Raw genomic sequence first — 27,284 nt, 5'->3', positions numbered from 1 at the left:
GGAGAGAAGGCTAGTGGTTATATTTTCTGCCTCGTGGGTCACCATAAATGGGGGTGAAGCCTCTTCACGGGGCCGCGAACGGGGAGACATGGCTGACCAAGCGTACCGCCTGAGTCAGAAGAGCCTCCTTCGTTGACAGGCCTGGCCGAGCGGGTTGCCTGGCAACGGCCCCTCCCACTTCCTAACAGGCGAAGCAACCGCTGGAGCCCGGCGCATGCTCTGTGGAGCGGCGCGAAGTTGGGAGGGGTGCGTGCGCCGGCGCCGCTTCCCCTTCCGGCTCGCGGTCGGCCTGGTCCATCGGCGGCCGCCAGTACCATGGGAGCCGCGAGGGGAGGGCGGAGGAGCCTCCTGTGGGCAGCAGGTACTCGCGCCGCCTTCACCCACTCAACCTCCCGCCGCGGGGGAAAGTGCTTTGGCCTTCGGGTGGAGGAGGGAGAGGCGGGGGGAAGGAGAGTGGGAGGGAAGGAAGGAAGCAGGGGGCGCCTCCTCTCTCCGGAGGAGGGAAGGGCCGCTTGCGTGAAAGCGAAGGCGACAGGAAGTGTGCTTTTTTTGAGGCGCTTTCCCTCAGCCCCCTTTGGTCCCTCGGTGGCTTGGACTTCATCCCCCAGAATCCCTGCTCTTTGGCCAAGGCAGCTGAGGCTTCTGGGAGTTGAAGTCCCAAATTCCTGGAGGACTAGAATCGCTGCCCTGAGCTTCTCTTTAGACATCCCTCGCAGTGACTAGACCCATCTGAGAGCTCAATCTGTGTTGCGACCTCTGCTTAACAGACACGGAAGCTGGATTCTCTAGGAAATGATTACTTAAAAGTAGGGGGTACTTATACTTGATTCATGGCCATGTTGCATATTATGCTACCACCTGTATTCAGATACACTCAATCCAATGATTTGTTACTGTTGAAATGGCATTATATGGTCAGTGTCGGCCAGGCGTGGGCAAACTTCGGCCGGTAGGCTGTTAGGAATTGTGGGAGTTGAAGTCCAAAACACCAGGGGGAAGGCCGAAGTTTGCCCACGCCTGGTCGACACTGAGGTATTGCAGCTTATATTATTTTTACACAGACCATATAATGCCAGTGTAGATGGGGCCAGAGCTTTGAACATAAATTTTCAATCCTGGAAATGAATATATTGAGACTGAGGTGACATTGTGTTACAAAGGTTGCATCACAGTGGCTCTGGGGCCCTTCCACACAGCTGAATAAAATCCCACATTTTCTGCTTTGAACTGGAATATATGGCAGTGTGGACTCAACCCAATTCAAAGCAGATATTGTGGAATTTTCTGCCTTGATATTCTAGGTTATATGGCTGTGTGGAAGGCCCCTGGAAAATGTTTTATTTGTAGACAGTTAACCAGCACCCATGGGAGATAAATGCATTTTCTAGTTGCTTGAGAGTTACTATTAAAAACAGGCCCAACTAATCGTATACCCCATAGTATACCATACCACAAACTGTATTGAATTGGTATTAATATTGAAATACAGCAATTAAAAGCAAATGAAGACAAATTTAATGTAACGCCTTTTTATTATTTTACCGTATTATAAAACACCTTTTTATTTAAAGTCTTTCTTTTGATTTTTTTACTGGTTGTTTGAGAGTTTTCGTTTGAGAGTTTTAGTTGCTTGAGTTCTGGTTAACACAAAAGTGTGTTTGCATATGTGTGTGTTTATACACACACAGTGATGGGTGGGTGCACCAGCATATTTCAATGCTTTGTTAGTTTGCCCTCTTTCTTTTTGGCTTGGCTTTTTGGAAATGCCTCCCTTAACATTTGCAGGATGCTGCTTCACTCATTTTAAAAGCTTAATTCAAACGTCTTGTGGTTTTCCAATGGTTTTGGAATTTTAGTTTAATATTGTTTCATTATTTTGTACAACCTATTTATGGTGCCTCATATATAAAATGGTGTCCCTTATACGTGGTCTGAGAGGGACAGTATATAAATATAGTAAATTAGTAAATAAATAAATATATTTATTTGAAAGCATTGGTTGATTGAATCAGTGGATGCTGAACATGTGGATGAGGAGGGCTGGCTATACATACATTCTAGATTGTACACTTTTGGCAGGAGCCACTGTTTTTTGTTATTTTATTTGTAAAGTGCCTGGTACATTGATAGTGGGTATGGTGGTGGTGGTGATGATGATGAAGTCCTTAGTGTGGCAACCATGCCCTTTTCTTTTGCACATGGCCAATGCTCTGAGGCAAATGTTACCAGACAGCAGCTGAGTGCTGAAATGTGAAAGCATGGGAGTATGTGCCAAAGTTGTCACTGTATATATCCACTTGCTTTCTTGCCAAGAGTTGACTGTACTACACAGCCTTCGGCATTCAAGGCATTTGCGACTAAAGCCTCACAATTCTTTACCATTTGCAATCCTGGTTGGGACTAGTGGGACCTGTAGGGGAAAGAACCTAGGAAGCCAACTATCACTGGTTTACAAGAAGCATAAAGATGAGCCAGGAAGGGTTCTCTTGCCTATGCTTTGTTCCCAACCTGACAGAGCAGGGAGAATTCTAACTAGTAGAGGTTCTAAGGAAGAACATGTGGAAGAAAAGGTAGCTGATGGTTGCCGTGATCTCCTTTTACTAGTTCACCTTCTCTGTGGGAGGGGCTGGAGTGGTAGCGCCGTGCTTATTTAAGTACCTACATTTCCACACACATCCTGTGGTTTAACAGAAAGATGATTCAGGCCATCTTACCTATTTTGCAACGTAGGGACAGCAAAAAGCAAAACCCAACAACATTCATCTCATTCAGGAGATTTAGACTAGATCTAATCCTCTTTACTGTTTCTCTAGAAGAAGAGATGAATGACCAGATAGAGCCACCCTGAGAATAAAGGCAGATCAGAAATTGTGAGGGCTGTTATTTGAAGTCAAATCTTTTCCCATTGTAAAGAGTCAGCAGTTTATCTGATGTAGAATAGATCCCCAGTCTCCCTGGAGTTCCCAAAAGAAAAATGCAAACTAACAAAACAGTCAGCTCCTGACTTCTCTTGTTGACCCACTCTCTGTCTCTGGATCGTAGATACTCTATATAGTTGGAAGGCTTGGGCAAATCGTAGTTCCACTTATTTGCCTTTTTGCTCACGGAGAATACTAGAGAGACAAAGACAACAGGGATGTGCTTGTTTATTTTTATCAGCTTTGGGATTGAGAGAAAGGATTTGGTAGGATCATCCAAAGTCACCTGGCTGCAGCTACTGTATTATGTCCAGTTGCTTGCCATTGTTGTATGTGTGGATTTTGGTTGCAGGTATTCAGCTCTTTTCACTAGGTGGGAATTGCAGATGAACAAGTGAAAAATGTTCAGCATTTGCTTCTTATTGAAATGGTAATTACTTTCATCCACCTGGATACCAGCATTATCCCTCTAGACATAGTGCTGTTAATCTTTGGGGACAATGATCTACTTGCTATAGTTAAAATTAACAGTATGGGTCCCATCTCGTTCTTTCTTCTCATAGGAATAGTGTGTGTTGTATGTCCTGCATGTAACCACTGGTATGCTGTTATCTTTCGCCTAGATGGCATGTTCATGTAGAAAACAATTGCAGGAGAGCTGAAAAATTGATTGATAGTTGTATTGATGTATGTACGCCTGTTGTGTAGACCAGAACTTACTTTCTTTTTCTCTTCTACTCCTTTTTCTCTTGGTAGTTACTGCAGTCATACTTGTTGTAGATGCTTCATATGTGCAAGACTTAGATGACTCGTAAGTATGCAGTGTCTCTCTTGTAAATTTTACCTTTGGATATTTTTTTATATTAAAACATGATCTGTATGTGCTCTAGAGCATCTTCCATTTTTTTAAAAAATATTGTCCCAAGATGTCCCCTAAGAGGGTATGTTAGAGATCATTCCATTGGGCTTTGACTTCTAGGGAGGACATAGAGACAAAAAGTCTGTGGACCCAGTGGCCCTCGACTAGGCCATATGGCTCTCCAGTGTGGTTCTAGTGTAACTTTATTACAATTGACAGTATACCACCTCTGTTTTAGACAGGCTGAATATCCCTTATCTGAAATACTTTGGAGATGAAGTGTTCAGTTTTTCAGATTCCTTTTGATTTCCAAATAGCTGCTTATATCTAATGTGATATGGGACCCAACTCTAACAAAATTAATTCATGTATCATACATGATTTCTACACAGAACTCAAAAGATGCTTCTATGCACAATATTGTTTTCATACTTTTGTGCATCAAACAAAGTTTGTGTACATTGAAGCATCACAAAGCAAAGGGTTCCATATGGAAAATTGTGGAGTATTTTGGACTTTGGAATTACTGATAAGGGATGGCTAACCATGTATATGGAAGTGTTTTTTGTATAATTTGACTTACTGTCAGCATACCTTATATATGACACATGCTGTACGCATTTTAGTGTTTTCTAGAGTTGGCATAAAACATCAATAAAAAAGTAAAAGAAATAAGAGTATCTCATGAACGAGAATCATGCATGCAAGTGTGGAAGCTATCATATTTAAATTAATAACACTGCTGCTCATAACACTGTACAAAAATTAAAAATATAGACACGTTCCATAAAGTTGTTTCATAGTGTTAAAATGACTTAAAATGTGATAATTCATGTTCTTCCTTTTGGTTCTATTTAGACACTGAGGCCAGTACTTCTTTACAGCAAATTGATTTTGAAATTAAGGAGGGATTGCACCAAAATTTCAATTTGGCTCGCTGCTTCAGAAACTTTGCTTAGCTGATACAGTTTATTTATTAGTCCATGAAATGTTGCATAAAGCTAGCAAAATGTTTAAATCATTTTGCTAGCTTTAAGCAGCACTTCATGGACTAATAAATAAACTTACTAACATTGCTTTAATTATATATCCATATATTTAAAAATCTGGCTTGACAGATTATCATTTCAGAAATAATTCTGTAACATAGATGCTAATGCTAAAGACATCTAATATAATTAGATTAGTAGTGGGGGCACCTTGACTTGAAACTGACAAACAAAATGATTGGAGGAGACACCTTGACTTGGATCTGAAAGAAGTCTCACTTTCACTCCTTCAGCTGTGAACTAATTAAGGATTCCTTGTTCTGGAGCATGTCATTTATCAGATGACACAACTTGTTTGCCTAGAAGTATTCCTCCCTGTTACAATGGTAATAGCGGTAGTCTTGGTTGCAAAAAAATCCTAAATAAGCCACATGAAAAATGATTGCTGGGAATCACGTCTTGTAGTTCTGTGAAAACCACTTTATCAGCTGGAATGATATATGCAGCATAAAGATGCCTCTATCTGTGAAGCCTTCTTTACTTGTTACATTTTTTCTTAGGTTTAAAGAGAACCGTAAAGATGATATCTGGCTTGTAGATGTAAGTATTATAGTTTAATTGTGTCACCTAAAACAAAAATTACCATAAACTTACTCATCCACACCCATATGATCATGGACCTTGAGGCTTTATGGAGGAACCTGGTACCAAGGGAAAAGGAATGGAGAGGAATCAATAGTTAGTGTTGCACTCCAGAACTAATAAGCAGGATCCTCAATATAACTTCCGTCAGTTTGGTCGAGGAACAGTTAGAAATGTCTCGTGCTCCAACTGATATGCATGCAAGTCTTACTGGTTCCCAATATGACACACATACACACACACAATTGATTGTCTTATAGATCAGGAACATTGAGAGAAAGATGTAATTTTTATGGATAACAGTAATACTATTTTCTAATTTACTGATGAGATAAGCCTGCTGTATATTGTCAAATGTTTATAATACATTACATCAGCTCCTTGTTATATATTGCTATGACTGATATACCTTCAAGGATGAGCAAACTAAGGATAACTGGAAAGTGACAAAAACTTCCTGGGATGCAAAGTCTGATTGGAGATCCAGAAAGAGGGGAAATCTATAACTATTTAGCTCTTCTATTTTTCTATAAATGTATTTCACAATTCTTCACATGCTACTAATGAAACTCTTCTCACTATCTGCCTTTAATTACCCTTATTGGTCATTAGCAGCCATATGTGTCCCTGTTTGGATGGGTCTTCTGAAATAAGGGAACTGAATTTGCAGGAGTCCCAGGCAGATGTTGCCTGAAATTTCCAAATGCATATGTGACAACATATCTCCAGAATGGGAAGGGAGCAGCTAGGTTTGCATGTGCAGTCAGTATAAAACTCCCACCACCCCTGACTCCTGGTTAAGATGTTGGAATGTTGGGATTTGAATTTGAATGTAATCTGAAGAGTTACAAGTTTCAATACTGTTCCATTATCTGAATGGAGCCCACTAGGGGGCACTAGAGACAGAAGGATAGTCCATTTTACTGGGGGAGGGTGGATTGAAGGAGGAAAACAATTTCCCCTGTTTTTCTGTTAATCCCTCCCCCCCCCAAAAAAAAATCACCCTTGTTTATAACATGGGAAGTGGGAATAGCCAACAAATATGAGGGAAATGGTTTTCCTCCTTCAATCCCCCCCCAAATGGACTAGCTTTCTCTCTCTAGCCCCCCCTAGTGGCCTCTGCCCTGATGATGGAGCAGTACCCACTACTCAAGTTTCTTTTTGAAGCTGTGCATACTCTTCTGACTGCTTGTCTTTGGTTGCTCTTAGTTCTATGCACCTTGGTGTGGCCACTGCAAAAAACTGGAGCCAGTGTGGAATGAAGTTGGTAAAGAGATGGGGAGCATTGGTTCTCCAGTTAAAGTTGGAAAAATGGATGCAACTTCTTACTCTAGTAAGTTCTCTGTTTAAATGTTTTCATCCGTATTAGAATAATGATACTTGGATGTCTCAGAAAAAACTATCAAACAATGTGTGTGTGTGTGTGTTAGGTGTAATTAAAAACAGAAACTCAGTGGTGAATGGATAAGGTCTCTGATTCTCATTTGCAGTAGGAAATAGCTAATATATACTTCAGCCTGATAAGCATTCCCTCAAATAGTATTTTTCTATCATAAACCATGTGTTTTGATAGTGTTATAATGTATATAATTGATGCTATGTACCATATTTGTTTTCACATACATGCTAGTGAAATATTTAGGAAATATGATCAGTAAAATCATCCCTTTTCATTGTTAATTACACTTGTTTCTTTAGGTATTGCCTCTGAATTTGGAGTTCGAGGCTATCCAACAATTAAATTGTAAGTGGAATCTTCAGCTTGTATATAAACCTGTCAATACCTTGTAGTGTTTCCAGTATCTTCTGTGGAAGCTGGTGGTCTTTTCTAATCTGCTTCCTTCCTCTTGCCTCTGCTGAAAGCTAACGGGCACTATGAAAACTAACTCAGTTTTACCATGCTATATACTTCTTGCTTTCTGTGTAATAATGCTTCTGAAATACATTGCAATACCATGTTTCTAAAAACGTTCGTGAGATTCACCTTTTCTTCTTGGTTGTCCTTTATTGGACATGCTGATTCACACAGGATGTTTACTGTTGTTTTATTTAGGCTAAAGGGTGACTTGGCATACAACTATAGAGGCCCTAGGACCAAGGAAGATATTGTTGAATTTGCAAACAGAGTAGCAGGGTAAGTATTTAAAGACTTTGAATTCAGTTTGTGTGAAATGTCAGTTGGCACTTTTTTGTAAAACATAGGAATACAGAGGAGCCTGAACAATGAATTCTATGGTGTTCACTCATCCAAGGTGGTTCAGTATCATAATGTACAAGAGAAAGCAGTATTTGCTGATATATCTTAGATTTTGATATTATTATTATAAATTGTGTCAGTTATTCTGTATTAACTCCAGTAAAGATGCAATTGTAAAACTAGATGATGAATAGGTTAAGGCAGGGTAGGGTTAAGGCAGGGTAGGGTTCTATATTTCTTGCTAACAACTTATCGTAAGCTTTTATTTTTTTAAGCAAATCTTTAAAATTTCCCAAGGCAAAGGTGCATTAACACCTTTGAGCTATATTTCTACTGTTATTCTAACCACTTCTCAGATTATTCCATTATATTGTTATATGTCAAATATAACAATGTGATATTTGAAAGTATATTTCTTTAGTTTTAAATCATGATGAAACATAGCAATTGATAATGCATGTATATGAAGTTAGCAGAATCTAATGTATACATTTTATTGTTGTGTGTCTTCAAGTCATTTCCAATTTTTGGCGGCTATAGACACATCTACTCATATAAAATGGAATGATTTTCACTTGATTATACATTTTGTTTAGATTATCTGGCATGATCCATCACTAGTGTTATTTATTCTCCCAACTGTAAAAAAGTTGAAACCACAGTTCTATTAAAATCCTAACAGTTCTGTATTAATAGAATTTTAGGAAAATCACTTGCTCCATTCTTTTGCCTTTCTAACAGTAATCAACTTTTTCTTTTGTTTCTCAGCCCTATTATAAGACCACTCCCTAGCCAGCAAATGTTTGATCATGTGCAGAAGAGGAATCGTGTTTTTTTTCTGTACGTTGGTGGGGAATCCCCATTGAAGGTCTGAAATATCACTAAATATATATCTTTAAAAATGTGTATTGCTTGGTACCAAGCTAGTCGAAATTTTAATACTTGCTACCTAATAAAACTGCTCAAGTAGTAGGAATGTGAGCCTTAAATCTTTTGTTGTGTTATGCATACATATTAATGTTTAGGTTGAATATGATAGAATTTAAAATAGGCACAGTGTAACAAACTAGATACAGTAAGACCCCTAAATCTGCAGAACTATACGGTATTCTTGGCCAGACCTGAAACTGTGGATATGACCCAACCCAATTAAAATATCTGGTCCCAGCATACCCTAAAATTGCATTGGAGAACCTAGAAATTCCTAGGAAGAACATAGTTCCCTGGATGTGGGAAAGTAAAACCAAGGATATGGGTTACAAAGATCCTGCTGTACATTTTAATGGCAGGAGAATAAATTGTTCACTTTTTCTTTTTTTAAAGAAATAATAACATCTTACAAAATTAATTGGAGAAAAATAGGTTGGCAGATTTTTATATGAAATGCTAGAACCATAGCATAAACTGCAAATATGTAGCAATTTGTTTAATACTTGTATTGTAAAAATTGCATTATGATGTTTAAGAACAGCACAGGAATACTTACTTATCTTTGCAGTGGGAGTCAGGGAAAATAATCAGAATACCATGCTAGAATATATTAGAAATATAAGGTCATTTTTAAACTTCCTTGCTAGAACATGCTCTTAGCAGATGTAACAGTAACATAATATGGCAAATTATGTATTGTTTTGTAAGATCTGAGTATATATGGAGACTGAGAAACCGCTTAAAATATCTATTTGTATTTCCACAGGAAAAATACATAGAAGTTGCTTCCGAACTAATTGTTTATACATACTTTTTTTCTGCCTCAGAAGAGGTATTACCAGAGGTAATTATTTGCTTGAGAAATTGTTAAGAAAAACGCTATCACTGCTACTGCTAGATTTTACGATGGTTGGGCAAAAGTGGTATTTTGCCAATCCGAGCTGTTATACCTAACATGGTCTTCAACGAGAAATACCTAAAGCTGCTTTCCAGCAAAAGACATAATCTTTCTGAAAATATACTAAGTGGGAAGACATCATTGACATTTAAAAGCATCATGATTCCATAGATGTGAATCTTATACCATCTGAAGTTAAGAATCTCAATTACATGTATATACATTGAAGATCACATGTTTTGCTGGAACATTGAAGATGGAGGATGCTGATTCTAAGCATGATTTCTCATTGTGTCTAGTAGAGACATAGGGTTATTGAAATGTGAGGAGTAAAATACTAGCTTTCTTTTAATGTGGATTGAAATTGCAATTATTTTTCACTCATTTGTGTTGCTCTACTTTATATTTCTATTCAAAAAGCTATGTTTTGGTGCATTTTGAATTGGGTAGGTCTCTAAAATCTTAGTTCATTTGAAGGCAGACTAAAAGATTCTTATTTTACTAGTTTTTTGTGGAAAATTATTGTCAGGTCACAAAGAGTTGGAAGCGACTGAACGAATAAACAACATTGTCAATCTTAGTTGCAGATCCAAAGTAGATCTTTCCTATTTTTAAAAAGAACAATAAAATAGATATTTGACCTTTTTATGGGATCATATTCATGAATGTAGATTGCTGGTTAACAGAACAAATTGGAGAACAGCAGATTCCCAAGTTTTCATGATGTCATCTGCATGCCCTGAAAATTAGGTATTTTTTTAAAAAAAAATCATTAGAAAAATGGTATACTGTACGTTAAACTGTCAAACAAATAAAGAAAAGAATTTATAAGCACACTGCATTTAACCAACTGGATGAAAATGGTTTCTCTAATTCTGTTTCTAGACACATTTAATATGGTTTACATGTCTATACTTTAATATTATGCTTACTGATGAATAAATAACATCTTATCTTGATATTATAAAAATTCTATCTCATCTTTAAGATGGCTACAGTGGTGGCAATTTTTCTCATTAGTATTTTTTATAGGGAAGGGGCCTTAAGACAAAGCTTGAAAATTCATTGTGTGTGAATTCTGTGGCAACATAGTTCAGTTGTTTTTGTTATAAGTATTCTTGGTGACTTTACTGTGCCTTCAGGGTTTTATGAATAGTTGCTAAGAGTCTATTTTAATTACTCAAGGGAACATCTTGCCTGTGTGTTGTCTTGGGATCTCCCCCTTTTTGCTACTTTTTAAAAGGTTCATACTCTAATAATTAAAAAGAAATTAAGAACAGTATGTACAATGGGTTTAAACCCACAGGAGACACTGTGTAAGTAACACTGGCCAACACATATTTTGGTGCTTCAAATGTTAGACTTGTTTCTGGGTATATTTGACCTGCTAACTCCAAAAATGGCACAATTTTTCCCATGTAAGCTTTTGTTTTTGAGATACAAAACACATGGCATCTACCATTTGCCATCTTCTTGCCCATAGAAAACCATGATAAACATATCTAAGAAACTAGAACTGATGTGGTCTAGCCAATGTAATTTTGTGAATCAGTGTTCCAAATAGGAGCGAGAGAATGCTTCTAGACCACGGCCATATAGCCCGAAAAAACCTACAACAACACAGTGCTCCAAATAACTCCAGGAACAGGCCCAAAAACCAAAATACCAAGAGAAAAAAATTCATGTGAATTTTAAAATAAGCCATAAATTTAAAGAACCCGTCAGTCAGCTCAAAAAAACCAAAACCCCACCTAATTTATTTTAAAAACAGAATATCTTGGTAGAAAGTTCCACAGCACTTTTATGGAAGAAGTAAATTGTTGCTGTTTGTTTTTATTCAGTTTCATGAATGTGCTCATTAATATGAACAAATGATAGAAAGCTAGGTGGTGGAATACAGATAAATTGAGAAATTCAGATATGTCCAGGAAGTTTGATTTATGCTTCATGAAATAATTTTATTTTTTTATTCAATATCTTTCAGCATGTGACACTTCCTGAGATGCCTGCTGTACTTGTCTTTAAAGATGGAACGTACTTCGTTTATGATGGTATGTTCAAGGGCATAGTTGATTGAAAGTGCAGTAATATGCCACTAATATGCATCAATTTTACTTTTATTCCCCTGAAATGCTGGTTTAAACAAATATGATGTTCTTCACTCCTAAAAATTGGCAAGCTATGCTTGCCAGCAGATTGACCTTTCACATTTAGGGATTCAAAAATGCATACAACTTTTGACGGTTACATGCGGCATATATGCCTCAATCACAGATAGTCCTTCAAATCAGGTTCTTCCAGTATCATAATATGTTTTGAAAAGTCCATACTGTTTTACTAAGATGTATTCAGATAATTTGTAACACCAGCTTATTCTTAAGTCATAATTGACTTACAGATTCAAAGACCAGTTCTGCATAAGAGCTCCGTATGCCACTGAAATTCTTTATTCCTTTTATTGCTATTTCATTTATGACATTTCCTTTCCAAAAGTACTATTTAATCTGGTTTAATAGTAGTAGTATGTAATATGATTTAAAACTGGTATTACTTAAAAAGATCTTTAAAAAACCATACTTGGAATAAAAAAAGAGGACTTCTTCCCTAGCATTCATTGATAGAAAAGTGAAGCTTCTTTTAATTTTTGGCATATAGTTGTTAATAGTAATAATATTTATTTATTTGACTAGTCATATGACCATTTCAAAATATAACACGAATAAAATACAAGGCAAAAAGGAGAGGACAGTAGCTGACCTTCTATTTACGGTCAGAATCCTATTTTCCTGGTTGTTCTTTCAGGAAATGTGCTCTTTTATTGATAGCTTTCAGAATAAAAAGGCTTACTCTGATTGTGGTGGATCTTTCTTGCCCTTGCAAAAGGAATGTCAGAAGATCATTTCTGTTGGATAATAATGCATGTAAATATCTGTATTGCAGTTCAGCATAGCATACAGTTGAGTGTTGAACCTGAAAAGAGTTCTAATACAGCCTTCCACCTCAAAACGATGCAATATTTGCTTATCTCTCCTTTGAGATCTGCTTCAATTCTGCTTCCAGCCTCCCAATATTAAGACTTGAAGGTGTTGCCTATCTTCTATCAGCAACACTCTTAGCATGACATGTAGCAGAGATAGAAGTGTCTTGCACAACACAGCTGTTGTAGAGGGCTTAGTCAGGTTTGGTTGAGTCCTGCAGTAAAGATCTGACATCTCTGACTAATACTGAAGTTTAGCTACCTATTAATTAACAGCAGTCTGAACAAATGCTAAACTAAAGGACAATTGTAAACCATCCTCACCCAGCCACAGTCCGAACAACCTGTGGAATTGCTTGTATAAATTAGAGTTGGAATTTGAATTAACATGGTGGTTCTTAATTTGTCTCCATCAAAAAGAAATGGAAATTAAAAGAGCAAGTAATTTTCTGTTTGCTGCCATGTCTTGGATACATTGATGCCAAATCCTATCTGCTCAAACTGGTTTCTTTCAATATGCCCTCTGTCCAGTCTGTTCCATATTACCTTCGTGATCCTTATTTTCTGAAATATGTGAAATAGCAATATGTGATTTTGAAGGTGAATAGCTTAAATTTAAATGAAAGCAAATAACATATTCCCTTCTCTGGTATCATTTTCCTTTTTAAGAATATGAAGATGGAGATCTGTCATCCTGGATAAGCAGAGAGAGATTTCAAGGATATCTTAATGTAGATGGATTTACACTCTATGAACTCGGAGACACAGGTAATATGTTTTCAAAACTAGGTCATGTTTTTTATCTTTTTTATCAAGTCGGCTACAATGTAGAGTATTTTGGAGAGTTGTGTGAATATTTATTTTCCATTCAAAAACTCTTCCTTTTTGGAATCTTGATGAAGTGATGCTAAACACCTACATTATTTAAAACTAAGCGTTAAGCATATCCCAGAAGTCTTTGTGGAAATGTAAAAAGTTAGGACTAATCTGTTTATTGTTTGAGGCACATTGCAAAAATAGCAAAATATAGCAGGCATAGTCTAGAATTCAATTAGGACAAATTCAAAGGAAAAGAGATTGCAGTGGTGGGTTTCTCCAGTTTTCTTTAAAAAGCCAACATATATTCCAAATTATCTTATGTCAGATATATCATTTGATGAAGTATTTAATGATGAGGGATAGGCAAGATCTTTATTTTCAATGGCTAGTCTACAGGTTCTGGTGAAGCCCATCATGGGAGTACTGATTTGATTCAAGGAGACCACAATTCGAATCCTCATTCAACTATAGAGACTTACTGTGTGATAAAGAGCCCTTCCACACAGCCATATAACCCAGAATATCAAGGCAGATAATCCATACTATCTGCTTTGAACTGGATTATGTGAGTTTACACTGCCATATAATCCAGTTCAATGTGGATTTTATACAGTTATGTGAAAAGAGCCCAAGGGCAACTCAGCCCAAGAGGAAAGTTAAATCTCCTTTGAATAAATCTGGCTAAGAAAACTCTACTCTGGGATATCCATAAATCAAAGTTAACATAACAACAAAAATTCAAAGGGGCAGTCATGATAATGTATGTATTATTGAATTACTGGATAGATTTTCTATGCTTATGGGGACCAAATATTAAAACAATGAAGTTTGTTCTCTCATGTAGTAGAGTACCTAAACTCATCTTGTTTTGTTCTAGGGAAACTAGTGGCTATCGCAATTATTGATGATAAAAATACTTCTACAGATCATACAAGGTATATACAACTCATACTTTTGGAAATTACATCCCTGGAATTTAATCCTGTATGACATTATTTATATGCTGATTTGCCTGTTACTAAATGTTAAGCTGCATAACTATTAATTCAAAGGAAAGACACAGCTTGAAAACAAATAATAGACTTGCTGATCGTAACAAAAGAGATTGACTGAATCAATGGATTTACATATGTTTTAATTCATCAGGTCATCATTGATTAGTGGGTATACAGTTACTTGGACTAATAACTGAATATATCCCAGCTGATGTAAGGAATATGTTTCAAAGCACACTTGAATTCACTAATTGTTGCATCAGAGCATTATGATCTGTGTATTTTTTAAACATTTGAAATAATGTATCACTGTCATTGCTCATATTTTTACTATAACAATGTCAATGTATGAATTGTTCTTTTAATTCAGAAACATGAAAGCCATTAGCCAAGCCATTGCCTGAAAAAACTTTTATAGGTGGGCTGAGAAACACTTTTTAATAAAATGTTGTAAAGCTCGATAGAGTGACATTCTTCCTCAGTCATATATGCCCTTTTCAATTACCCTATAGAGAGAGAGAGAGCTAGAAACATGTTTCTAGTTTTTTTGTTAAAAAAAAATGCATGAATTCAAAAACTACTGTGTTTTACCGAAAATAAGACATATCAATACAATAAGCCCTAGCCAGATTTCTAAGCATTTGTGTAATATAAGCCATACCCCAAAAATAAGATATAAATAGTTGTACAAGCTGAGGCATAGAGGGAGACATAGAAAATAAAATGCAAAAACTTTCTGCAGCGGTCCAAGCCTCCCTCCCACATCCTGCTTCCTCCTCCTCCTTTTTCTCCTCCTTCTGTTCTTTCTTCCCTTCGGGCCAGGCAAGGCAAGGCTCCCTCCCCGAGTGAATGAGAGAGGGAGGGAGTCACCAGCACCAATGGTGCTGCGGTTGGCGGCGCTGCTTCTCGTCGGCCCATCTGCTGGGAATTGAGAAGCAGAACACTCTGCTTTTAGGTATTGTGTGTCCTTAGGGGGAAGAAGTAAAGATGTGGCTGCCATTTTACTCAGCAGTATATTTGAATAAATGCAGATTGTTGTACCATACTTAATAAAAAATAAGACATTCCCTGAAAATAAGCCATAGTGTGTCTTCTTGAGGAAAAATAAATATAACAGTGTCTTATTTTTGGGTAAATACAGTATTGTTCCTAATTGTACCAGCCCCTGGGAGTGACAGAATTTGTTTCACTTCAAATGTGAGCACAATAATTTGTATTTTACGTTTGCCTTGTCTTGCTCAGTAAATAAATACTTGCATATTACATAGTGGCAGGAAAACAAGTAAAAGGTAGGCCCATAAACAGCAAGTTTATGAAGTATTTCAAACGTAGTGATCAGGTTCCATCTTGAACTTCATTAACAGGCTTTATTTTTGTGCCGTTTATTGTAACCCTTTCTGTGCTTTTTACTATTTTGTTCTATCACCCTACTATTTATGATTTTTTTTCCCTTCAGGTTGAAGTCAATTGTTCAGGATGTTGCGAGGAATTACAGAGACCATTTTAATAGGTACATGTCCATATTTTGTAATTTATTATTTTAGTTGGTTCTAATATATATATGCCTATATGAGAGTAGACATTCTAGCAGTAGTGTTTGTGGACATTAGAAAGTCGGTTATTGTGGGTTTATGCTTTTAAGACACACATTTTAAGAGGGAGTAGAAATCTTACAATGCATTCTTATACAAGTCTTCTCAAAAATTCTCACTGGGTTAAATGGTTCTACTCTTAGGTAAGTCGAAATTTGCAGCTTCAGTCATTTGATATTGTCCACATTCTGAAATTATGCCTATAAATGTTCTAGATTTTATTCTGGCTGTTATTTATTTATTTATTTATTTATTTATTTATTTTATTGCGATGTTGTTTAGTTAGCATCCTGCGTTTCTCTGTAGATAATAAAAAGTAAGATACAGCATATTAAAAAGCACTCCAGTGGTATTAATTACTCAATGGCATTTTCCTATCACATATTTCTTCTCTGCTAGATTAACTCATAATGTCAAAACTGAATAGAAAGTAAGCTCTCTCGCTAAGTATGAGGACATGTTCAAGTAGCTATCAAAATTACTGATACTGAAGTGGAAATGCTCTTAATGATAATACTTGGTGTAATTATATTTGTAACATGTACTCATCTCAATTAATCAGATTACTAATTTAACCACAGTTGTCAAGCATTTGAAAATACAACATGGGAGGGAGACAAGATCCCTTTCTATGTTTTATTTTTCAAGAAGACATGGGAGGGATAATGTTCTACATTGTATAGATACCTACATTTATCCATAGTAGTATTTTTCTCAACTTGAAATGAAACTAAAAACAACCCCTTGGGATCTATATGCAAGAGGTAGAAAAATTATAATGAAGTGTTGTCACCCATGGGTTTTCTATAAATAAGACTGATGCTTGGATGCTCTAAATTACTTGTGCAAATTATCAAGGGTTCAGCAGAGACCAGATCTGATTAAGGATGCTCTTGTGTTCTTTTATCTGGGACAGTTCTGCACTCAGTATTAAAATTCTATTTTGGAGCACTGAAATATGTACTGAGAAAAGCCAAATTTTCTCAATTCTCATTCTACATTCTTCATATTGAGTTTGTAATGCTGTTCTTATTTGTGAAGGCAAAAGAGAGAGGACAATGCAACACACTATTCCCCTTCCCTGGGGATAGCATTTATCTAATCTTTTGAGGTTTAAATGGGAAAGTAACCTTTTCTGCTTACTTATCAGAGACCTTATGTGCAACCCTATTGTCCTTAGTCATTTTAAATTCAACCCCTTTGTCTTTTTTTCATTTTAAATTACATTAAACTGACAGCTTCATCTGTTAACAGGAACTTTCAGTTTGGCCACATGGATGGAAACGAGTATATTAATAGTTTACTAATGGAGTAAGTACATCTTATATATAATGACTGTGTGTGATGCAATTCCTATTGTTTCAAAATTCTATTTTTATATCTGCTTTGAAAGGTTTGGAAGTATTTATAGAAAGGTAATAGAAATTTTTAGACTCAAATCTAGTAAGATGTTCTGCCCTGAGGCTGTGTTCATGGGAATAAATTATCTGTACAGTTGTCCTGTGACTTCACAATTGCTGTTTCTGCAGGAAATGATAATGGTAATTTACTGAACAGAAATTATGTTGTAGTAGTAGTTGTGTAGTTCATACATCCTATCAGACTTAATTATATGCATTTTATATAAGGTCCACCTCCATAGATCAAATCCTTGTTCTCCACAATGTACTGCTCCCTTTACACAACAAAATACAATCCATCTTTTTGAAGCAGATTGTATTTATAAAGCTTGTGCATCACTTTCCCACTAGATGGTAGCATAAGATTGCTGATGAATGGGGCACCAAAAAGAGAAGTTGCAAATGAACCTGTCAGGTATACTTTGAGATATAAGACTTGTGCAGGAACATGTTGAGGTGTGCATATATGTGGCGATGCTTCAGTGAACTTTAATTATTGTGATATTATCACAATTAAACTTTTGTGGGTTGCAAAGCTCTCAGCTCTTTGGATGGAATGAGACAGACGTATCTTAACACCCTTAGCAAAGACATAATCCCATCTGTCTTTCTAAAAAGATCACTTTCCCCATAAAGTTATAAAATAAGTTCAGTACAGGAAGTAATACAGTCAAATATCACTCAGAAAATGATTAAAAATGAAATGCTGACTATAGCTGTAAATATTATAGACAAAATGTTACCGAAGGCTGCCAAACATCTGTGATCCGAACATAAAGAGATTGCGATGATCAGTTTATAATATTTTTATATGGATCCATGTCAAGCCAGACAAGATATCCGTATGTCTGTTAACATTTATATTAATTCACATCTTTTAGCATTTCTCAACTACTTCTGTGAATTTTTCCATTAATGCCTGATTCCAGAACCTTCATTATTCAGTTGAAAGTGAACAGACCAACTCAGTTTCAAACTTGCAGTAAAACAGAAAAAGGAAAGGAATTTTTCATATCGGAGTTGCAAATTAATATCCCATTTTTTAAAAAAAACTATTTTTTTGGAAAAAAAAACTTAATCTTTTATGAGAGGCAGAGTAATTGAATCAGTGCGTAAGGTTTGTAACACTGTCTAGGCTTGTAGTTGTCAACCTGTGGGTCCCCAGATGTTTTGGCCTTCAACACCCAAAAATCCTAACAGCTAGTAAACTGGCTGTGATTTCTGGGAGTTGTAGGCCAAAACACCTGGGGACCCACAGGTTGACAACCACTGGTCTAGGCAATAACGAGACAGGCATATCAGTATTTGTTTGGTTTATGTGGGGGAAATCCTAGTAATGTAACGAGAGTCAGCCATCTATCAGAAAATTTAAAAGATCTACATTAGCAATGCTGACAAGGGCTGGTGGTAAATGGAATTGAACAATATCTATAGAACCACACCTCTTCTGTAAGCAACAGTAGTAAAGCTATCTACTAGCATAATTCAAAGAAGATGCTTTACTGTTTTTTATGGTATCCTTTATCCTTCCTTGAATCACATGACTTGCTTTATTTGCTGGGCTTCAGTTATAATAACTTGCTTCACTTGTTGGGCTTGAGTTATAACTAGTTCCACATAATGATTACCTAATGTTTGAGCATTAAGACTGCAAGACCTGGGTCAGTTCCAAGGTAATAAAATTGCAAGTGACTGTAAAACCTTGCAAACAAATATAGATGGAAGTTTGATGGGACACTAGGCAGAATCTTCAAAGCTCTAGAAATAATTAGCAGATAGAAATGGCCTTCCAGCAAAAAAAAAAAAAAGAGTTGAAACACTTCAGTCCTATGAATTTGATTCTCCCACAGTCAAAGATCCTGTGTGCACTTATATGTTTAGGAGATTTCAGTTTATTATTCCTAATTTCACTACTAACACACATACACACACACCTATCTTAGGCTCTTCATTAACTATGTAATGTTTTTAAATGCCTAAGTTATTCAATTTTGTGGTTTCAGCGATGTGAAAATCCCTAGTATCGTCGTCCTGAACACATCCAACCAACAGTATTTCCTACCTCATAAACCTATAGAGAGCACTGAAGATATGGTCCATTTCATTAATGAGATCTTGGAAGGCACTGCAGAAGTAAGTCATTCACTATTACTCAGAAGTCTAATATTATTTTGAATCAACAGCTTTTTGGAAGAGCTAATAATTCATAAGCTGTTATATTAATTTGCATTGTCTTGTTTGATGCTCTCAAATGGTTTTTAAAAAAGTAAAGCCTGTAAACGATCGTTATCATTTTGGTATGTAATGTGTTTCAATGTAGTTAGCAATAATATTTTCAGCCATTTAATAGTTTACTGAAGAATTTTACTGAAATGATAAGGGATTTGTGGGGAGGAAAGATATTGAGCAGGAAAAGCCCTGTTTCAAGGAATTTACATTAGCAAATGACAGCCTGTTAAACATAAGCTAGAGTAAGACATCCAGTAGTCTGTATGTTGCAAAATGACAGTTCCTGAAAAAGCAACACCATGGAAACAGCAGTAGCAGCATATTACTTCTGGGCAGAATCATTTTACAGCTGGGTTAAAAGAGTTTTCTTTGAGAAGGAGGGAATGCAGTTTTTTCTGACCATATTTAAAATAAATATGAATATAAAGAGATACAGAACATCATACCCCCAGAAGGCAATTTCTTCTTCAGAAGAAATGTTCTTTTTGAAATACATCACTAGTAAAGCTACATGGTAGAGAAAGGTGAATGAAAAGTGACATGGAAGTAAATAGTGCTGATGGCTTTCAAATTTCAGGCACAAGGTGGAGATGGAATTCTACAGCGAATCAAGAGAATAATTTACGATGCCAAGTCAACTGTGGGAGTAAGTAAAATAAAATATATATTTAGATGGTTTGCCCATCAAATGTAAAATAACTACAGCTTTTGATGAACCTTCAAGTGAACTCATAATTTTTTTTTCTTGATCACATGATTCTGGATATTTAATTTGTTTTCTTAAGTTGCAAATAACATTCTCGTATAGAATATGATGGAGCCCCTGGTGGCGCAGCGGGTTAAACCACTGAGCTGCTGAACTTGCAGACCAAAAGGTCAGCAGTTCAAATCCAGGGAGCAGGGTGAGCCCCCGCTGTTATCCCCAGCTTCTGCCAACATAGCAATTCGAATGCTTGCAAATGTGAGTAGATCAATAGGTACCACTACAGTGGGAAGGTAACAGTGGTCCATGCAGTCATGCCGGCCACATGACCTTGGAGGCGTCTACAGGCAATGTCGGCTCTTCGGCTTAGAAATAGAGATGAGCACCACTCCCCAGAGTCAGACATGACTATACTTCATGTCAAGGGGAAACCTTTTTATAGAATATGACATCAGGACTAGTAGATAATGTCTTTACATTTATCATAATAAAATTTAGTAGGCCATACCTACTGTATGGAGAGCTTGGTCTTAGACTTTTTTGTTGAATCTTTCAAATCTAACCTTAATATCAAATAGTATTCATTGTATAGACTATTACTATATCATTGTGAATTTCCATGATTACACTGATTGGTATTTTAGCAGGATTGATAGCAGTGCAAGATACTGCTATTAATTCATAACAAAGCACCAGCTTTTCTTTTTTTTTGTAAATTTGGGCAAAATATTACTTTTGATATTATTTTTATTTACTATATTTATACCCCCTTCTCACCCCAAAGGGGACTCAGAGTAGCTTACAAATTGCCAATATCTCCACACATAGGATTTATTTTTTAATGAACCCAGCCAATTATTCCTGAACTAACTGGGATGCTTTTGTTGCTGAAAGTATCTGACAATACCAAATCAAGTTATTACATCTGTCTCCTGTTTTCCATATATGGAATTTTCAATTTATTGGTGGCAGCAAAGGGCAAAGAATTATGTCCTGGAATTAAATGACAGTCATGGCGATATTAACAATTTAGTATTAACTTGCTGAGTTCTTGTGGGTTTTTTCGGGCTATATGGCCATGTTCTAGAGGCATTTCTCCTGACGTTTCGCCTGCATCTATGGCAAGCATCCTCAGAGGTCTGTTGGAATTAGGACAAATGGGTTTATATATCTGTGGAATGGCTGGGGTGGGGCAAGGAGCTCTTCCCTGCTGCAATTAGGTGTGAGTGTTTGGCTAATCACCTTCATTAGCATTTGAAGGCCTGCTTGAACCTGGGAAAGCCTGTTGCTGGGAGGTGTTAATCTGTGCCTGGTTTCTTCCTCTCTGTTGTTTAGCTGTTATAATTTTAGAGTTTTTTAATACTGGGAGCCAGATTTTGTTCATTTTCATGGTCTCTTCCTTTCTGTTGAAATTGTCCACATGCTTGTGGATTTCAATGGCTTCTCTGTGTAGTCTGACATGGTGGTTGTTGGTGTGGTCCAGCATTTCTGTGTTTTCAAATAATATGCTGTGTCCAGGCTGGTTCATCAGGTGCTCTGCTATGGCTGACTTCTCTGGTTGAAGTAGTCTGCAGTGCCTTTCATGTTCCTTGATGCGTGTCTGGGCGCTGCGTTTGGTGGTCCCTATGTAGACTTGTCCACAGCTGCATGGTATACGGTAGACTCCTGCAGAGGTGAGAGGATCCCTCTTGTCCTTTGCTGAACGTAGCATTTGTTGGATTTTCTTGGTGGGTTTGTAGATAGTTTGTATGTTGTGTTTCCTCATCAGCTTCCCTATGCGGTCAGTGGTTCCCTTGATGTCAGGAGAAATGCCTCTAGAACATGGCCATATAGCCCGAAAAAACCCACAAGAACTGAGTGATTCCGGCCATGAAAGCCTTCGACAATACATTAACTTGCTGATTTGCCAGTATGGTATTTGCTCATTCATGTATGCACAGAAGCTTTTCCATGGCTTCCAGTGATGGTTTTCCGGCTTTCCCATTAAACTTTCAAGTGAAGTAATTTGAGGCTTTTAGAAAGAGATAACTTGTAAATAAAGTATATTAGTACAGACCAGTTTGGGAAATGTAAATGAAATATTATATATGAATTGGTATGATCTTTATGTTTAGAATAGGAAGGAAAGCATCTTTCTCAAGATACTTTGAAATACTGCAAAAGTATCACTGATGGGCAATTATTTCTTCTCAGTCTGTTTTCAAGAGTTCCCCACTTTTGGGCTGCTTTCTCTTTGGGCTGCCACTGGGTGTCATCAGCATCATGTGTTACGGAATCTGCACCGCTGACACTGACGGTGGATCAGATGAAGCCGAGACGCCTAAGAGAGAAACAGGCAGGGGTCTGACAGATGAAGGCACTGAAGAGGAACAAGAGGAGGAGAGCGGTGAAAGCCATGTAGAATACACAGATGGCGAGCAAGAACAGAAGCCTATATTGGAAAAGAAGAAAGACTAAATGGCTTAAATAAAAAGGTTTTCCCCCCATTCCGTTTCCAAATAGAGACTTATTTATTGAATTTAGTCATTTACCCGTGACCTTCAGAGAGGAGGACTGTCTTGTTGTACGTGCATGTATCCACATTGCTTGGCTGAGAGGAGGTATAGTTGGGAATCTTGATTTTGAGGTCTCTTATTGAAATGAAACAAAATTAAGGAATGTATACAGATCCACAGTGCAGTTGGATTAAAGCAGTGCTTTTCCATCCTGTTTTGTCTTCTGATACTTCTAGTCAGAAATAATCTGAACATGTTGCCAAAATAAATAAGGCTAATGCTCCTTTTTGAAAATATAGAAAGCAAATGAATTCTTGGCCTGGAGTAACATCTGTAAATATAACTAAATTTTAGAAACCATTATTGGGGATAATGCCTTGGATATGTTCCATTTATGCTTTTTTAAAAAAATAGTTACTTTCATTTCTAAAGAGCAATACCATTTCTTACTTTTTTAAAGAAAAATATGCATTTAATTTCTTTTTGGTATAGATAGCTCAGCACTAAAGGCATGTGTTGTAATTCCTCAGAATTGCTTTTTAAATATGTGTTTCATAATTGTAAAGATAATGTTTCCTACCTTGAGAATATTTCTGGCTTCAATTGACATTGCATTTTATTGGTCATGTGTGCTGCATAAAGATTCATACCTATGTTTAATCTGTGAGGGAAAAAATCATTTTAAAGGATTTTTTTTCTAAATGTTAACTACTTGACAAATCTGAGGGATACAGTTCTTAATGGCAACATTTGTGGAATAATTTCTCTGTTAGTGTATTGCATAGTTTATAACAATCTTACTGCAGTATGCCAGAATATCTTTCAAGGGGGTTACATCTTGCTGCCGCTGTTTCTGATGCCGTTGAAGAATATTTGCCAACATGTTATTTGCCTGTTTAACATTGACACCTGTAGCATTGTTTGCCTTTCTAAAAAAGAAGAGCATTTGTCTGTATAATCCCTTTTCATTAGTTGTTAATCATATAAGTCATCTTTAATCCCCCCTCCCATGACATTGAAAGAGACTAAGCTCTCTCCAGAGTTGAGATCTCAGGGGATAAGCCATATGATGCTGTTTGGCGTATTGATACCATGGTGATTGCCATAGCAACAAACCCTATGCTGTTCATTTTCAGGACTAAGGCTATGTCACATTCAGCTGGAAAATGGAAAAAAAATAAACACTTTTATGCTTGTGGGTCACAGTATGAAAGACATATCTACATTTCTGCATCTGCAAAGTAGATTTTAAAAGCTTGAATAAGAAAAAATGTATAAGGAATTGGGTTAATTTTCACTATTTTTCTTATATAGAAAAATAGATTAGATAGAAAGAGGGGCCCTATATCTGTATAGCCGTGCAACTTTCTAACACAGTCCAAGCAACCTAGTTCTTGGTCTCATGATATTTTGTTGGTGGGGAGGAACTATGCGGATTTAATTTTGAAAGGGAAAATTTAAAAATATATATCTTTGATCAAATGCATATTTTCCCCAAAATAGGACACCATGCAGAATGTAAAGTGTACTAGTTTTATTTGTGAATTGCTTTACCCAAAGGAAGAAAAATACTGTACTTCATGCAGAATGTACAGAAACATCTTAAGCACCGACAATTCCATTGGATGAAGAAGATTTTTGTTCAAACTACAGGAAAGGAGATTCCACCTGGACATGAGGAAGAACTTCCTAACTGAGAGCTGTTCAGCAGTGGAACTCTCTGCCCCGGAGTGTGGTGGAGTAACCTTCTTTGGAGGCTTTTAAACAGAGGCTGGATGGCCATCTGTTGGGGGTGTTTTGAATGTGATTTTCCTACTTCTTGACAGGGGGTTTGGACTAGATGACCCACAAGGTCTCTTCCAACTATGATTCTGTGACATTAAAACTATATTTAATTTTTGAATATTGAAAATGATTGCATTACAAATAGCACTTTTGTCTTCAGAGTTCATCCAGCTCATGTTTTGATATCAAGGTTTGTTTCAGTTGCTGAAACATTGCTGCTGTAAACTCTGAAGCCTTAAATGTATCTACCAAGAAGAATCTGAATTTCTGGAATAGGATGGAAATTTCCCTCACACTGGACTGTAATAGGAAGCCTTTTGTTGTAGTAGTGCTACATAATTTTTATATAATCAGTTTTAAGTGATGTCAGTGCAAGAAACCCACTTCATATTCCTTCTAATTTTATTCTCACATTTTTATCTTTTTCCCTTTAGCTACAACTAACAACAACGTGCTGCAGAGTGGTTTTTCTAGTACTAATTATGAGACTATGTGCTTCCCCCCCCCAAAAAAAATTAAAACATTAAAAAACCTGCTATAATTTCTTACATAACATTAAGCAGATTTAAAGTTGTTGAGACAGTGATATTGAACAGAGGTTGATGTTTACCCTACTGCTTATGAAATCTTTTACTCCCTGATGTTTACCAAAGTGAAATGTACTGCTGTTTTATTCCAGCTTCATTACAGTGCAGTTAGACAATGAAAAGCTTGTAGTATAAAACAAAATGACTATTTTTGATCATGTTCAGACAGAATATTATCTATTTTAACTTGAATTGGAAGTGATCTAATGACTGAAGCTTTATTTATACTTGTTGGATTTATCTACTGTAAATGTGCATTTTCTACAAGAATAAACATTTAAATGTGGAGTTTTTCTCCATCTCATAATACAGGAAACAAGTGTCAATTTAAGGAGTTGTATGGTGAGAGAGCTAAAAGGAAATAGCCGATGTTCCCTACCTATCACAAAATGTTTGGAATTGCCATCTTTATGGCTTTTCCTTAGGCCATTAAGACAGTTAGTGGGCAGCTATATGTCTTGTATGTTACTATAACATACCTCTTAGCATCTGTTGTAAAAATAAGTGGCCATTTGTTCCAAATTTTGTGTGATTTCTACCAAAACACCCACAAATGAAGATGCTGGTCTGGACCTTATGCAATAGAACTATTCTTTGGTTTTTGCCTTTCTAAAGCCAAGATTTATGTCAGAACTCATGCAAATACATGACCAAGGAGTGACAGACACTCCCCCCCCCCCTCCGTACATTGAGAAATTTAGAATTTCCCTCTAAATTAAAGAGCCCAAAAACCTTTCTTTTTGGGATTTGATAGGAGACCATGAACCAAGATCATGGTCTCCTATCAAATGTTTTTAGCCTGTTCTCCCAACTAGCTTTGCGGCTCTGATAGAAACATATTGTAGTAAAAGTCAGATGCTAGGAATATTGGGCATATAGTTTTGCTATCTTTTGTGACATGATTCCCTCTTTACAGACACTTCTTATCTGCAAGGTACCATGTTGTGAAGATGACAGCAGATTTTGGTAAACTGATTTTAAAGAAATGAACTGAAATTTTCTACTCTAAGGCCCCATCTACACTGCCATATAATGCGTTTTCACAATGCTTAAGCTGCATTCTTAAACGACATTATATGGCAGTGTAGATGATGCTTCAGATGCAGTAAGACTTTCCATTCCTCAATTATATGGCCCTGTCTATGAAATATGGTGGACAGTTTTTAATCACATTCAAAAATTAAATCAGCAATGCAAAAGACAAATAGGATGATGCCTGGAAATCACACAACACTCAGATGCCTAATTTTTTAAAACATAGTCCTAATATGTGTCGTTATTCCTAATGGCGCAGAACCAAAAGCGGAAGTCAAGCCCACTGTAAAATGTATGTAAGTTTCTCCACATCAATGCTTTTGAACAGTAAAGGAAATGAATAATGTATCTGAAAGGGAATAGTCATTTGAAGACAAGGTTCTTTAAGCAAGGATTGGAAAACACAACAAAGGCACACACTGAAGTTTATGGTCATTGTATAAAAGGGAAACTGATAACACTTAAACCCTAATTTTTGGGGACTTCTAAACATCTGAGACCAACATGGAACTTCTTGGAGTACTTTCTCAAAAGATTTCAGTAAATGGGTTGTGTAATGGGGGGATTGTTTATCACCTAAGTACATTTTTTACATTCTAGTGCCAAAACCTTGATCTTACTCAGGTAGTAAATAGGCAGCCAATTCAGAGCCTTCAGTACATATTGTTTTTCTTGTGTGTCTTCAAGCTGTTTCCAATTTATGGTGACCTTAAGGCAAACTTCTCATGGGGATTTCTTGGCAAGATTTGATCAGAGGGGGTTTGCCGTTGCATTCCTCTAAGGCTGTATACCAAATTATATTTCAAGTGATGCCTGAAACATTCTTTACAAGTTGCACAGCATACAACCAGCGGCATAGTAATACTATATGAAAATGTTTATTATAGACACAAGCCATTGCAATAAATTCAAAAGATGTAAAAATATATTAAAACAGTAATAAAACATGCCGAATTGAGCTTGCCCATTCTACCTTGGGAAATACAAAACTATATTAAAGATGTTAAATATGTAATCCATTGGTTTTATGTGCAAAGGTGCATACTTACCATCAGTCAGAACTGAATTCATGAAAAACTTAACCCCTCCTCCTCAAAAAATAACATCTTATGAGGTTTGATATGTCCTACTTCTATGCGATGATATTTTGGCTGAATATTAAAACTTCTTTGTATTTTGCTTATTAAAGTAATGGCAGGGAAGGGCAATGCAAATAAAACATGCACTAATTTAA

At 36.6% G+C, this 27,284-nt stretch overlaps 1 protein-coding gene across 1 annotated transcript; it reads left to right on the top strand.

Annotated features, from left to right (window-relative positions):
• Positions 1-238: 238 nt before the first annotated feature.
• On the top strand, positions 239-25,322 carry TMX3 (thioredoxin related transmembrane protein 3). Its single transcript, XM_060774999.2, has 16 exons — positions 239-361; positions 3,675-3,729; positions 5,327-5,366; positions 6,618-6,741; positions 7,107-7,152; positions 7,462-7,542; positions 8,374-8,473; positions 9,302-9,379; positions 11,418-11,484; positions 13,080-13,178; positions 14,107-14,164; positions 15,681-15,734; positions 17,071-17,127; positions 19,220-19,349; positions 20,023-20,091; positions 22,342-25,322. The coding sequence occupies exons 1-16, from the start codon at positions 316-318 to the stop codon at positions 22,603-22,605; spliced, it is 1,368 nt and encodes a 455-aa protein (XP_060630982.2). The 5' UTR covers positions 239-315; the 3' UTR covers positions 22,606-25,322.
• The last annotated feature ends 1,962 nt before the right edge of the window (positions 25,323-27,284 follow it).

This window comes from Anolis sagrei, chromosome 4 (assembly GCF_037176765.1).
Source record: "Anolis sagrei isolate rAnoSag1 chromosome 4, rAnoSag1.mat, whole genome shotgun sequence".
Classification (NCBI taxonomy): domain Eukaryota; kingdom Metazoa; phylum Chordata; class Lepidosauria; order Squamata; family Dactyloidae; genus Anolis; species Anolis sagrei.
The sequence above is the reverse complement of the archived record's forward strand: the minus strand, read 5'-3'. Positions and strand labels throughout refer to the sequence as shown.